The sequence below is a fragment of the Eupeodes corollae genome, chromosome 1 (genome assembly GCF_945859685.1).
Source record: "Eupeodes corollae chromosome 1, idEupCoro1.1, whole genome shotgun sequence".
NCBI classification, from domain to species: domain Eukaryota; kingdom Metazoa; phylum Arthropoda; class Insecta; order Diptera; family Syrphidae; genus Eupeodes; species Eupeodes corollae.
In genome coordinates, this window is record NC_079147.1 from 204,389,470 (window position 1) to 204,402,021 (window position 12,552).

The 12,552-nt window shown below is 34.6% G+C and overlaps 6 protein-coding genes across 6 annotated transcripts; 3 read left to right on the top strand and 3 right to left on the bottom strand.

The window, feature by feature from the left end:
• The first annotated feature begins 83 nt into the window (after nucleotides 1–83).
• Nucleotides 84–1,054, top strand: LOC129938506 (dnaJ homolog subfamily C member 30, mitochondrial-like). Its single transcript, XM_056046118.1, has 2 exons — nucleotides 84–538; nucleotides 595–1,054. Exons 1-2 carry the CDS (start codon nucleotides 208–210, stop codon nucleotides 969–971), a joined length of 708 nt encoding a protein of 235 aa, XP_055902093.1. The 5' UTR covers nucleotides 84–207; the 3' UTR covers nucleotides 972–1,054.
• Nucleotides 874–2,204, bottom strand: LOC129938505 (probable 18S rRNA (guanine-N(7))-methyltransferase). Its single transcript, XM_056046117.1, has 4 exons — nucleotides 2,046–2,204; nucleotides 1,948–1,985; nucleotides 1,309–1,871; nucleotides 874–1,250 (listed from the first exon to the last, which is right to left on the bottom strand). Exons 1-4 carry the CDS (start codon nucleotides 2,082–2,084, stop codon nucleotides 1,063–1,065), a joined length of 828 nt encoding a protein of 275 aa, XP_055902092.1. The 5' UTR covers nucleotides 2,085–2,204; the 3' UTR covers nucleotides 874–1,062.
• Nucleotides 2,205–3,078: 874 nt separating this feature from the next.
• Nucleotides 3,079–3,896, top strand: LOC129938507 (iron-sulfur cluster assembly 2 homolog, mitochondrial). Its single transcript, XM_056046119.1, has 2 exons — nucleotides 3,079–3,314; nucleotides 3,371–3,896. Exons 1-2 carry the CDS (start codon nucleotides 3,268–3,270, stop codon nucleotides 3,768–3,770), a joined length of 447 nt encoding a protein of 148 aa, XP_055902094.1. The 5' UTR covers nucleotides 3,079–3,267; the 3' UTR covers nucleotides 3,771–3,896.
• A 238-nt stretch (nucleotides 3,897–4,134) lies between these two features.
• Nucleotides 4,135–6,172, bottom strand: LOC129938504 (protein phosphatase 1 regulatory subunit 21). The gene is made up of 6 exons (XM_056046116.1): nucleotides 5,731–6,172; nucleotides 5,260–5,655; nucleotides 5,024–5,203; nucleotides 4,672–4,973; nucleotides 4,360–4,615; nucleotides 4,135–4,296 (listed from the first exon to the last, which is right to left on the bottom strand). Exons 1-6 carry the CDS (start codon nucleotides 5,785–5,787, stop codon nucleotides 4,207–4,209), a joined length of 1,281 nt encoding a protein of 426 aa, XP_055902091.1. The 5' UTR covers nucleotides 5,788–6,172; the 3' UTR covers nucleotides 4,135–4,206.
• A 1,634-nt stretch (nucleotides 6,173–7,806) lies between these two features.
• Nucleotides 7,807–9,199, top strand: LOC129939896 (RNA-binding protein with serine-rich domain 1). Its single transcript, XM_056048081.1, has 3 exons — nucleotides 7,807–7,942; nucleotides 8,006–8,131; nucleotides 8,309–9,199. Coding segments are annotated over exons 1-3 (909 nt in total). The 5' UTR covers nucleotides 7,807–7,940; the 3' UTR covers nucleotides 9,090–9,199.
• A 202-nt stretch (nucleotides 9,200–9,401) lies between these two features.
• Nucleotides 9,402–11,418, bottom strand: LOC129939895 (probable tRNA (uracil-O(2)-)-methyltransferase). The gene is made up of 3 exons (XM_056048080.1): nucleotides 10,973–11,418; nucleotides 10,627–10,913; nucleotides 9,402–10,571 (listed from the first exon to the last, which is right to left on the bottom strand). Exons 1-3 carry the CDS (start codon nucleotides 11,304–11,306, stop codon nucleotides 9,519–9,521), a joined length of 1,674 nt encoding a protein of 557 aa, XP_055904055.1. The 5' UTR covers nucleotides 11,307–11,418; the 3' UTR covers nucleotides 9,402–9,518.
• Nucleotides 11,419–12,552: the final 1,134 nt, after the last annotated feature.

Below are 12,552 nucleotides of genomic sequence, written 5' to 3' on the forward strand. Positions count from 1 at the left end.
TTCAATGCCCAGAGTACGTATCCATTGTTTATTCCACTGTTCCCCTAGTTTCCACCTAAACATCGGTCAGCTGTTTCTCAATTTTGACAACAGTGTTCGCAACAAAAAAATGTGACATAACAAAATAGCAACGAACGAAACCCAAAAAATGAATAATTATTAGTTTTGATTTTACATACAGAATATAGAATATCATAGTACTATAAAATGTTTTCCTTGCGGTGTCATCAACTAATTCGCTCGTTCTACAGCATTCACACAAATTGGACGCTTAAAGAAGTTTCTCCCAATCCCAGTGGTCCATGTAATCAAAGAGCAATATCAACATCTCCAACATTGCTTGTTGACTACTACGAAGCACTGGGTATACCTGCGAAGTCAACGCAAAATGAAATCAAAGCAGCTTATTATAAACTGTCTATGATATACCACCCGGATAAAAATCAAGGAAGCGATTCGGCTGCAAAGAAGTTCCGAGAGATTACCCAAGCATATGAGGTACTAAGTAACTACCGCTTGAGGAGACTATATGATAAAGGTAAATAGGAATGATAGCAACATAATAACTTTGCTCTTTATGCAGTATTCTTGTAGGAATAATCCACACAGCAGGATCCCAGTATGCTCAAGCAGATAATATTAGACAAGAGGAAGAGGTTAAAGAGGATGATCCTCAAACTAAATTCTACAAGTCACGATTTACAAAATCAAAAGTAGCTAACCCTCAAGGCAACAATCCCATCTATGATTTTGATGAATGGGCAAGAGCACATTATGGAAAATCTTTGAATCGTAAAAAGGCTGCCCAACAGAAATACGAACGCAAGGAAGCCGCTAGAAAAGAAGAGAATATAGGATTTCAAAACGAAATAGTTATATATGGTGTTGTTGTTGGTGTAATTCTATTCTTTATTGTTGGTAACATGGAAGCATCCTACGATAAACCTAGGAGAAATAAAAAGGACGATTGAACAATCCCGATTCTATAGAAAAACCTTAGCAAAATTGTGAAGACTTAGAGTAATATGTAAAATAAAACGATATTCATGAGTGACCATGCCTTCAGAATCTTCCACTCCTCTTGCGACCTGTGTATTTAGTATCTGGTCGAGTATCACGACCTTGTCTTCGTTGGCGTTCTTTCTTTGCCAGAATCCAGTCTCTGGATTTCTTTGGAGGTTTTCCACGAATATCTCGTGTCATCTCACGCTTTTTGGTATAAGCTATACGCTTCTCGTCTTCCTCGGTTCCTGGAAGAGAAATGTTCATTAATATATCAATGTAATTACATGCATCGTGACAATTTACCTAAGGCTTTTGGCATTGGTCCAACCCCGCCAGTCATAAGAACTAGGAAATATTTTTTTGCCTTGGTCGAATTGGGATAGTCAACAACAAGACCTCCAAAGAAACCCGCTTTCATAGCTTGTTCCGTAACCATTTCAATTTGAGCGGCGTTCTCTGGGTAAAACTGAAATACAGCTCTGGCAGTTCTCGTCAAAGCAGAAAATAGAGTGGAAAAGAACTTATAGAGTCTTTTGTGGGGCTTGTGAGATGTTTTGTCAGCATTGCAGAGCCATTGAAGGGCGGATATTGATATTGCCCCATCGAAAGTACCTGGTTTAAACGGGACCCCTTGGCCCATATCTGTAAGGATTAAGTCACCTTCTACTTCACGTTCCACGGCTATTTTTAACATTGCATCTGATATGTCCATCCCAACCCACATGTGGTCGTTGTCTTCCAGAACACTTCCAGACAAACCGGAACCGCATCCAATATCAAGAACAAGGCAAGTCTCTTCTTCAGGCAGCATAAGCAATTCCACAGCGCGTTCAGCCATTTCCACTTGGATCTCTATAATTCGGGAGCTGGATTTTTAAATAGTTTCAATCAGTGCAAACATAAAAAAGCAAAATTAAAAGCTAAAAGTATTTATGAACTCACTTGTTGGAGTATTTTTTCGCCTCATCTTCGTTGTAATACTTAAAGGAAGAAAACAAAGTTATGGTACCGTAGGAAAACTAAAAATATAGAATTCTTACGATTTCTGGTGGAGCTGAATGCTCTGGTCTTCTTGCCATTCTGATTGTTTTTAATAATAAACTGAAATCAACAAAATTTAAAGAAAAATCTTCGAACGTAATGCAAATTCGAGATTTGTTTTTGCATGAAGAAAGAAAAACAAAAACACGTGTGACAGTTTAATTCACTTTGTTCCATTTGTGTCAAAAAAGGAAAAAATGAATTTCCAAAGTCATTCAAACTTCAATTATGGTCTGTTTTGTTAAGTCGCTTTCGTTTTTAAATATGTAGACAAAAGATTTGATTAATATTTAATTCTGATCTTTTTTGGTTAAGGCTATGTTTTCTTAAAGTGTCATTGGTGTTATAAAATGTCTGGAGGGCTATCATGTCATTTACGGTCTTGACTCCGTGAATCTTCTAAGAATGTAGTTGAGAAAATCCTAAAATTAACTCCATTTGTGTGAAGAGAAATGGTTGGGAATTTTTATTAAAAGGTTTTTTTTTTGTATGTACTGATGCGCCAAGAACATGAATATAAAAATAAAGTTCTTTTTAAACAGCACCTGTCAACAAATTAGGAACGAAATTCATATAACAGCGGACAACCTAATTAAAACGAAGAAACTTATCTTCGACCATCTAAATTTGTATGGAACAGATTAGATAAACTAATCTCATTTATTTGTTTCGGAAAGTGGAATGGTAAAGTGAAAAAAAAAACTTGGAAAACTTATATTTCACATTAATTTGACATTTAACAACATAATTAAAATCAAAATTTCATAGAAACCAAGTGAAATTAAACAGTTGAACAAATCATATCTACAATTGTTTCTTTTAAACGTTCATACAAACTTGTAAAACGAAATGGTTAACCCAATAAATATTGTGGAAAATATTACAATAATTTGTTGGATAAAGTTTTTGGAATATGAGAAATCTTAACATAATCGTAGCATTCACGATAATTTAAAGATTACAGAAAGAAAACACTGTATGTAAAAAAAAAATCACCATAGCTAGTGTAAATATACCTGAAGACAAAACAGTTTGACAGTCCTCAAGCAAAACTTCAAAATTTCTTGTTCCTTTTGGGCTTGGTGTCCGCAAAACATCTGTTTTTGACAACCCATCAAAAATATAAGATTTGTTTTCCTTGCAAATTTCATAATCCATTAAAAGATTACTCAAAATTCAATTAAATTAATAATAAAGTAATAAAGTCAACAATAAAGTCAAATGATGGCTAACATATTACGTAAAATTATTCTACCAACACTTCAGAGGTAAATCGATAATTTATGTGAACTATTATTATTTTCACCAATTTACCAAATTCTAGAGAAATCTGTGCGAGACACATCAGAACCAGTGCCGGCAACAACTATTCTGAAACCAAATCACAACCGGAAGCTCTAAAAATTGATCTCAGTGATGCATGCAATAAACGACTTAGTGAAATTTGTAAAGATGGTTCATTTCTTCGAATCACAGTTGAAGGAGGGGGTTGTTCAGGATTTCAGTACAAATTCGATTTGGACAATAAAAAGAATGACGATGATCTAACGTTTGGCAAGGAAAATGCTCAGATCGTCATCGATACGACTTCTCTTGAATATTGCTCCGGCGCAATTGTTGATTATCACACCGAGTTAATACGATCGGGCTTTCGAATAATTGCAAATCCAAAAGCCGAACAGGGTTGCTCATGTGGTGCTTCGTTTGCAATCAAATTAGATTAGGGAATTGTGGTTTTCTGCAAAATGAAGAGATGTGTTAAGTATGTTTGTAATTAGGAAATTAAGTAATGAAACGTTTTTTGATGAACATTAATAAAATTTTATTAATATAATAAATACACATAAAAAGTTTTATTTTTTTAAGTTATACATTTTTTCTCCAAAAAGAAAAAACGCCTCCATAACGGAACCCGATTTTTCATCATACAGATTATTGGTTCAGAAAATACGCATTTTTATATATAATTTTGTTTATAGTTATCCATTTTTTAAGTATAGCAACAAATTGGATTTTAAATATCGCACAACAATTTGTTTCAACTTTCTATAAAACTCCTTGGTTTAACATTATTATTTTTTGCATACATTAAATTCAAAAGGAAAATTATAAATTTATTTATACTTTAAGAAAAATAATATAATGACAAGCTTTTTAATTTTATTTACACGAAGCCAGCTGTTCGCTCAGACTTATTACTTGCTCTGTAAGGACACTGATTTGCTCCTCATAGTTGACACGAGTTGTTGCCTGAACATACATAATTAAAATTAATGTAATTCATTAAATAAAATAAGGATGCAATTTATATACCAAATCTTCTTCGAGTGTTTGTATTGTTTGTCCTGCAACCAATAGCTCAGTTTCTTTATCTTTGAGTTCTTGAGTAGAGTTTTCCAGACAGTTATGCAAATGATCAGCTTCTACTTGATATGATGCTAGGCGTGATTCTGACATACATTTGGTCTTAAGGAGATCTTCAAACTTTTTAGAAAAGTTATTGAAAATAAGTTGTTCCTTGATTGTTGTCGTTGACGTTGTTTGTGGTGAGTTGTTATCATTTTGCACACTGCAAAGATTGTTGATATATTTTTGTATTTATTTGATTATTGTTTATTAACTTACCCCTTATTGTTATCACTTCCAGCAGCAGCATTAGCTGCAATCACAGACAATCCAGTTGCTGCTGTACTGCAGCAACTACCCGACACTAGAGATGGTCCATTGTATTGTTTCTCTTTGCCCAGACGGGACATTTCAAGTGGCAGGGAATCGCTAATTCTCGAGATCTCGTACTGGGTTCGCCAATGCGAGACTTCTTTTTCCAAATAGGCAATTCGATCCTCACTTGTTGTGGATGAATTGGTTGTTGTGTGAAGTGGGGTGTTATCACTGCCAGATGCGCTTAGCGCATCTTCACTCCCAATCTTTAAAAAAAAAATGAATAACTTGTAAATGACAGATTTTAACTTTATACCATGCTGGCAGCTTCAACTAGTTTAGTTTCCAATTCTGAGATTCTTGCTTGAAACGAATCGATATCCTTTCTTAGTCGTCTTTCTATTTCCATATTTTCTGTTGTTCGTTTTTCTAACTGTTTTTCCAAATTAAATATACGCTCAGAGTGCATTTGAAGTTCCTGATTTTTGTCGTCGATCTATACAGAAACAATAATCTAATCTTGAAATGAAAAATAAAGAATACATTTCATACCAAAGATGTAAGTTCGGCATTTTCAAGGATTTTCTTTTGCAATTCCTCGAATATTAAAACCTCTTGAGTGTTATCGAAGTATTCGGAAAATCTAGAACCACTTATATCTTGTTGACCGGAACCACTACTGGACGATGAGCTCGATTTAATCTTACCATTGTTGGTAGCATCAGTCTTTTGGTTCTTATTGGACTTGCGATTCTCTTTAGAGGCAATGTCCTCTTGCAATGAGGCTACCCGACGCTCTAATTGTTTGTTTCGAAAACCCAAGCTATCTACTTCATGCTCCGATCGGCGCAGAGATGTTTCTTTTTGTCGTAAAGTTTCGCGTAAAGTGGAACTCTTGTTTTGTTCCTCGATAACTGCTGTTTTTAATACACTAGCTTGGGCTCTGAGCTGTTGATAAAATTGTATAGTTAATTCACAGGGCGTATACACGATATGTGAACAACAAAAGATAAAAAAATATACCTTTGAGTATTCACTTGCTAACTTTCGATATTTTGCTTCCAATGTATTGTTCTCCATGGTGGAAAATAGATGGTTTTATAAATAGCTTGTTAGGCAAATTTGGAAAGTTATGTTTTAGAACGAAGATTTTTTATTTTAAGCGATTTTACTTCGTCATATCGGAACTATTGTGGGTGATGGAAATGGTTCTGTTCTGAATAAGAAAATCTTGTTCCAAAGAACATCACCCCGAGCATACAACAAATCCAAAAACGGACGTATTCCTCGTTTATGCTGGTACTATATAATTGGTTTCTCAACGTAATTTAATAGTTTATAGTTTAGCTACCACAAACGGGGACAAGTAAATGTGCTGGTTTATTAGGTTTTATTGAAAAATAGCTCTACAAAAACAGGAGTATCCATCGTATTTGCTTCTGTCTGCACTGACTGGAGTGGGGTTTTTTGTAAGAAAGAATTGTCAAAAAATGGACAGATACATTTTGTGTTAGAATTTTTTCCAGTAGATGCCACTACAAGGAATCTAAACAGCATGCAATAAAGGGTGTACACCACATTTTTTAATTTTTCAAATATATTAGAGTTAATTTAATTTCATATATGAAAAATGTGTCTTGGAGATCAAGCCTAGTATATTATTTTTCTTAATCTGCAAAACTCTCAAAAAAATTGGGGCGACTTTCCATTACCGGAGCACGAATTTCCTTCTGATTTTTTTTTGTACAGTTAGGTAGGGGTCTCAATAGAACATGTTTTAAATATTAGGGCGAGGAAATAACTTTAAGTCATAAAAAAAAATATTTTCTTTTCCGGACTTAACCCTACTTTTTTGTATTGCATTTTTTGAGCCTAAACAAGTTTTTTTTTAATTGATAGCACGGCGCGGCGTACTAACAGCTAGGTATGGGGTGGGTGCGAGTTTGGGTATATGCAAAGTACTTTTCCATTTGAGCACTAAAATAAAAGAAATTACCAAGAAAAAAAACAAGTATGGCAACACTGAACAAAAAACACAGAAAAAATGTCAAAATCAACCATTTTTGAGTGTTTTGTTTGGAAAAAAGTGAACTTTAAAAATTAATTAAAAATAGAAATAAATGTTTCCTCGCTCTAAAATTCCTATAGTTATTATTTATTTGCACATATCTATCGAATAAAAAAACCGCGAGTCGAAATTCGTGCTGCGGTAATGGAAAGTTGAGCCAAAAAATTGATTTAAAAATTGAAGTATTTATTTATTAAAACATAGAAACCAATTTTCTTGAGATCGGGAAAATTCTACAAAAAATTTCTAAATCCGCGAAAAATCCTATAGCTGCAAAGATTTTGGCGTATTTGTTTTTTTATTTATTTATCTTTGGCACTGTGTCACAACCTTCATAGCCTTTAAATTTCTGGTAGAATTGAATGGAAAAGGAAATAATATAACTTAAGTAGCCAAATCAATATACACAAAATAGAGAAGGTTTGATTTGCCAAATGTTAATAATGAAAAAACATTTCTGCAAGGATGAATTTAAAAATTTGTTGAAATGGGAAATGTACTAGAGTGAAGATTGCATTTTAGCTTTCAGGAGATTAAATTTAGACAAAAATGATAATAAATTATGGATTTATAGATAGTTGGCAATAACGTATACACATAAGTTTAAGGTGCATTTACGGTCCTAGAGCCTACAAAGTCCGTGGGTGTTCCCTAGTTGGACAAATATGGCATCAACTACTCCAACGAGTCATCGATGTGTTTCATCTCCCTTCAGCTCCTAGTAATTGCTAGATATACTCCTCAACTTCTTTCTTCCTCTTTAATCTATATCACCCAACGTTTTTGTTGCCTTTTGTAGAGAGAGATTACCTACAAAAATCCATACCAAAACAGTCACGTTTTCAAAACTTTTGCCATTTCTTCATTTTGTTTGACGGAATAGTCAAATTTAAGCAAAAAAGTTGTATGAAGGATTTTTATTTTCATATATTTTGAAACACCCTACACAAAAAATCAATATCGCTTATTTCTGCTGAATAACAAAAACGCTCCTTTTCTTTTTCTGTTTAAATATGTCTATCTCTCTTTTGCTAAGTTTTAAATGTCAAACATTTAGTATCCACGAGAAACTTGGCCATTTTCTTATTCACAAGTTATAACCGCCGCGCTTCTTGAAAGAAAAAACAATTATTTAATAATTAAAATTTATAAAACAACTACTAAAATGTAAATTCAATACTAAATTTTCTAAATAAAATGCATACATAAATTAAAACAATTTCTTTGTAGGGCAAGAGACCGGTCAGGATCGGCCGAAGCTGAGAAAGAAAAAGAAAAAAAACCAGTTGTTCGCGGGCGAGAGCGCGACCGCAGGCGTCGTGGGTCAGCTAGCAGTAGCAGTGATAGCAGTGCGAGGTATGTAAACGTTTTGTAATCCCCAAATTCTACAATTTAAAAGATTATATTTCACAATGTACGTCTTGATTTAGAATCAGGATCACGTACATAACGTCAACAAAACCAAACCAAAATAAATCTACTCCATCCCTTATAATAAAATTAAGTATAATAAATTAATTTTTCTCGATTAAGTTCTTCCGACAGCTCATCTTCACGCAGCAGTTCTGGTTCTGGATCGCGTTCCAGTTCCTCAGACACATCCTCCTCTGGTTCGTCTTCTTCGAGTTCGTCTAGTGGTTCAGATCGTGGTCGTGCTCGTAGGAAGAGTGCTTCTCGATCAAAATCGCCTACAACAAAGGCTCCAGTCCGCAAAGAATCCAAAGAAAGAGATACAGTTCGTGCTAAAGATCGTCCTCGCGATGATGACCGCAACAAAAAGCGCACAAAATCTCGTTCAAAAGAGCGAGTACGCTCACGATCTCGTAGTGGTACTAGATCTCCTCGTCGCAAACGCCGTGAACGTTCACCTACCCCGAAACCCGTTCGTATCCACATCGGGCGATTAACTCGTAACGTAACCAAAGAACACGTAACAGAGATATTCAGCTGTTTTGGGGAAGTTAAACAAGTCGATTTCACAACCGATCGTTTCCATCCAACTTTTGGACGAGGAATGGCGTATGTGGAATTCACCACTCCCGAAGAGTGTGAGAATGCAATGAAACAAATGGACGGCGGTCAAATCGATGGACAGGAAATCACCGTGGCACCGGTATTACAGCAAAAAATACGACCTCCCATACGCCGAATGTCACCGATGATGCGTCGAGGACCTCCACCACGTTGGCGTTCACCATTCCGTTTTAATCGGAATAGAAATCGTTCCCCAATAAGACGTCGCAGCCCGCGTCGTCGTTCCCGTAGCCCAATTCGTAGAAGGAGGCGCAGCGTTAGCTCGGACAGTTCTCGTTAGTAAGATAAAGAGAGACAGGACAAACATTTTAAAACTAAGAAATTACATCCTTGACGACGTATTTAAGTCTCAGAAATAATAAAATACAAAATCTTCTTCTTTTAACTTCATTCAAGGATTATTATTTTATTAAGTGCAATCGGGCCTCATTATAGAATCCCATGTTATTATAATTCGATTGCAAGTTCATTCAAGTCATCGTATTTTATATAATGATGTAATCTATTATAATATGTACATTACACCACAGAAACTAGAATGAAGTTTTGCAGCAGAATTACGATTCCACTGGATTTAATAATAAGATGTCGATTGGCATAAATTCCTTAAGTTGCTTTTATTTATATTCCATAAATAGTGTTGACTTTAATTCATGAAAATAAAATGTAAAATTTTCTAAAACAAAAATAAAAAACAAGGGCGCATTTATTAATCATGAACAAATGTACAATCAGACCCCGAAAGGGGACATCCATTAGGATGGTTTTTTGCAAAGAAACACACTCGTTTCTTTATTGTCAGTTGTTTCCCATTCGTCATCAAAGCTTTTCGTGGTTTTGGTTTTCGTATTTTAATAACATCACCTTTGGTAAATTCAAAAACTTCATGTTTATTCTTAAACAAGGTCTTAAGGCCTCCGCATTCTGATTTGATACTCTTCAAATCCTCTCGGCTAAGATATTGAGCTATTTCTTTGATAGATCGCCCGCAACCTTCTCTCCAAGTTGTTTGTTTTTCTGTTTCCGCTGAGTCGAGAAGATAATAGAATATCTTCTTCACTAGCCCATCCAACACGGAGCTCTCGATTTGTGTGCAATTTCTGACAATTTCCTCTCGCTCTCGAAGCTTCATTGTATGTTCTTGCATTTCCGTAGACACAAATTCGAGAATACTTGAACACATTTGTTGGTGGTTTGGTTCTAAATAAGTTCTGTTTATTCCAATTATAGCAATTCTTTTGGTACTTGGAATTTTCAACCGATCTCTTAATGGTTTAAAGCCACATTCTTTTGAAATAGCTTCTACATAGTTGAGAAAATCATTGTAGGCACTAAGTTTTGAATTTCTGCGTTGAAATTTCATTCCAGAGAATTCAAAAGGACAGCAAGGAAGTAGGAAAAATTTGACTTTGTGTGCGGATAAAGCCGTTAGAACTGGAATCCAAGGTGATAACTCATCAGAGTGGTTACCAATTATCCAATCGGTATTTGGCTTCAGTTTGAAGTTATCCGGACAGATCGTTTCTTCATAGAGAAGCGTAGTTTTCGGAAAGAGACTCCATATTTTGCGACTTCTCACATCGTAGCCACAACCTTCATAGCCTTCTCGGTTGAGTATGTAGACAAGAAGTCCATTTCCACAGCCAAGATCCGCAAATGCTTGTGGCTCGCATTCATGCTCTTTCCACACACAAATTAGATAAGCGGCTATGGCTAGGTCTTCATAGACAAATTTAAGAGGATCTGTAGATTCCTCCCATATCTGGAGAAATATATTGTTCATTTATTTGCAAAGAATTATAAGAATCAAACCATACGTCTATGAGATCCTTAGAGTACTTTGTCTTCAATTGTTTATACAGCTTATTGTATTTCTCCACATCGACAAGGTGCAGAGAATCAAAAGCATTCTCTTTCCTCTCTTCTGAATTTGACCATTTTAAAAGCTTTGGTTTAAGCACAAAATCTACCCAACGATTTGCCTCCGCTTCCAGACGTCGATTTGTCAATGCGCTGACCACAAATTCTCCAGATATAAGACAAACTCGAAAATCATCAATTAAAGCTGATTGAAAGGTACATGTGTATTGGGTGTTCAAGAAATCTAAACGAAACGATTTATGAACAAATTCGGGATTGCGACATTGGTATTTTACCAATTACCTATTACTCCTACTGCTTTGATACTATCTTCATCGTTTTTGGTGAGAAACTTGAGAGTAACAACATATCCCTGGCAATTGCTCTTATCACATGACGCTAGTGTGTCTAGAATATCCTTTTCCGTTGACTGACCCACCTGCAATTCTGAAGAACCATTGACGATGTCTTCAACTGCCTTCTCGTAAACTTCTCTTGAATCGGTAACGTTTAAGGTGGTAATACCATTAAATATTTTGTGTGTTGTCTTTGTTTTGCACGCAAATATTTTCTTATTAACGGCATGATAGTTTTTTAAAAGAATCGAAATGCATTTCCAGAAGTTCGTTAATTCCATTTCTTTTTTTAAGTGAATGTTTTTTTCTGAGTTCTTATCATTTACACAATTGTCCAGAAACCAACAATAAAATACACAAATCTATTTTATTTCGTTCGTTTGATCTGTCACCTGTTTCATGACATTTGTGAATGAAGAAGATAGTTAACCAAAATTTCATATTGCTGAATAAGTTATGACGTCATATTATCATGGTTATTGGCTCTGTTCGATTTTTCTACTTCAAAAATATTTACTGTCAAATAACGCAAGCGGTACAGTTAGAAAATTTAAAATGTTAAACTCGGAAAAGAAAATTAAGCGATACAAGTAGGTATTTTGTTATTATTAATTAAGAAAAATCTTAAATGTACACAAATTAGTTTTTTTCGTGATCAGTTAAGAGATTTTTATAATATAGTTTTGGACAGTAAGAGGCGTACCTATATTTTCAAAAATATCCTTAAGAAGCATTTTTGTATTTAAACTTATCAGATGTGTATTTAGTTAAACTGTGTAAGTACCTACATATTTCTCAATATTAGCTGTGTTTTATTGACGCCAAGGCCGGCTCCAGACTTTTAGATAAAGAACCGGGACACATACCATAAAATCGAATTTATGTATGTACATGGACACATACAAATTTTATTGATTGCCTAGATTGAATAAAGTAATACGATACGAACTCCTCTTTACCTGATACATATTTTATTTTAAAAGTAAAACAGTGATAGTTTTTGTTTTTTTTTATTGGATAACTTGTTTCCAGCAAGACATGGTCTTAATATTTCCACAACTTCTTAATTGCGCAAGCAAATCCTGTGTGACTTTATCCAACAAACTTCTACATATAGCTCGGACCCTTACAAGATGTCTACACACCTATATAGTTTCGCGCTGCAAGTTGGGTGAAGCGATCTTCCACTTGTGTGGAATTGTTGAATCAAAACAATAGTATAGTTTTTAAATAATTTCTTTATCGGACCCGTTTTGTAGATACGTCACACAAAAATATGCATTAATATTTTGATGAAAAGTCTTTAAAATTGTCGTATTTTTAATACCAAATCGTTGTAGAGTAAATGTATTTAGTCCAAATTTCAAGTCTACTATTTCTCTTTTAATTTCAATTTCAGCAAAGTTCATCTCATTTAGAGAAAAACGAAAACATAAAGCTCCAAATTACGGTTGGTTTAAAGAATTCTTCCAATATTTCCATAGAATATTTTTACAATATCGAGCCGTTTGGTACCGGTCCAGATAA

Coding starts and splice junctions, on each gene's coding strand:
- LOC129939896 (XM_056048081.1), top strand. Junction 8,132..8,308: donor AGCAGTGATAGCAGTGCGAG/GTATGTAAACGT, acceptor TTCTCGATTAAG/TTCTTCCGACAGCTCATCTT.
- LOC129939895 (XM_056048080.1), bottom strand. CDS start 11,306: ATGGAATTAACGAACTTCTGGAAATGCATTTCGATTCTTTTAAAAAAC. Junction 10,914..10,972: donor CAAAGCAGTAGGAGTAATAG/GTAATTGGTAAA, acceptor CGTTTCGTTTAG/ATTTCTTGAACACCCAATAC. Junction 10,572..10,626: donor ACTCTAAGGATCTCATAGAC/GTATGGTTTGAT, acceptor ATATTTCTCCAG/ATATGGGAGGAATCTACAGA.
- LOC129938506 (XM_056046118.1), top strand. CDS start 208: ATGTTTTCCTTGCGGTGTCATCAACTAATTCGCTCGTTCTACAGCATT. Junction 539..594: donor GAGGAGACTATATGATAAAG/GTAAATAGGAAT, acceptor GTATTCTTGTAG/GAATAATCCACACAGCAGGA.
- LOC129938504 (XM_056046116.1), bottom strand. CDS start 5,787: ATGGAGAACAATACATTGGAAGCAAAATATCGAAAGTTAGCAAGTGAA. Junction 5,656..5,730: donor TAGCAAGTGAATACTCAAAG/GTATATTTTTTT, acceptor TTTTATCAACAG/CTCAGAGCCCAAGCTAGTGT. Junction 4,616..4,671: donor GGAAGTGATAACAATAAGGG/GTAAGTTAATAA, acceptor CAATCTTTGCAG/TGTGCAAAATGATAACAACT.
- LOC129938507 (XM_056046119.1), top strand. CDS start 3,268: ATGATGGCTAACATATTACGTAAAATTATTCTACCAACACTTCAGAG. Junction 3,315..3,370: donor ATTCTACCAACACTTCAGAG/GTAAATCGATAA, acceptor ACCAAATTCTAG/AGAAATCTGTGCGAGACACA.
- LOC129938505 (XM_056046117.1), bottom strand. CDS start 2,084: ATGGCAAGAAGACCAGAGCATTCAGCTCCACCAGAAATC. Junction 1,872..1,947: donor GCGAAAAAATACTCCAACAA/GTGAGTTCATAA, acceptor TTAAAAATCCAG/CTCCCGAATTATAGAGATCC. Junction 1,251..1,308: donor ACCAATGCCAAAAGCCTTAG/GTAAATTGTCAC, acceptor TTTCTCTTCCAG/GAACCGAGGAAGACGAGAAG.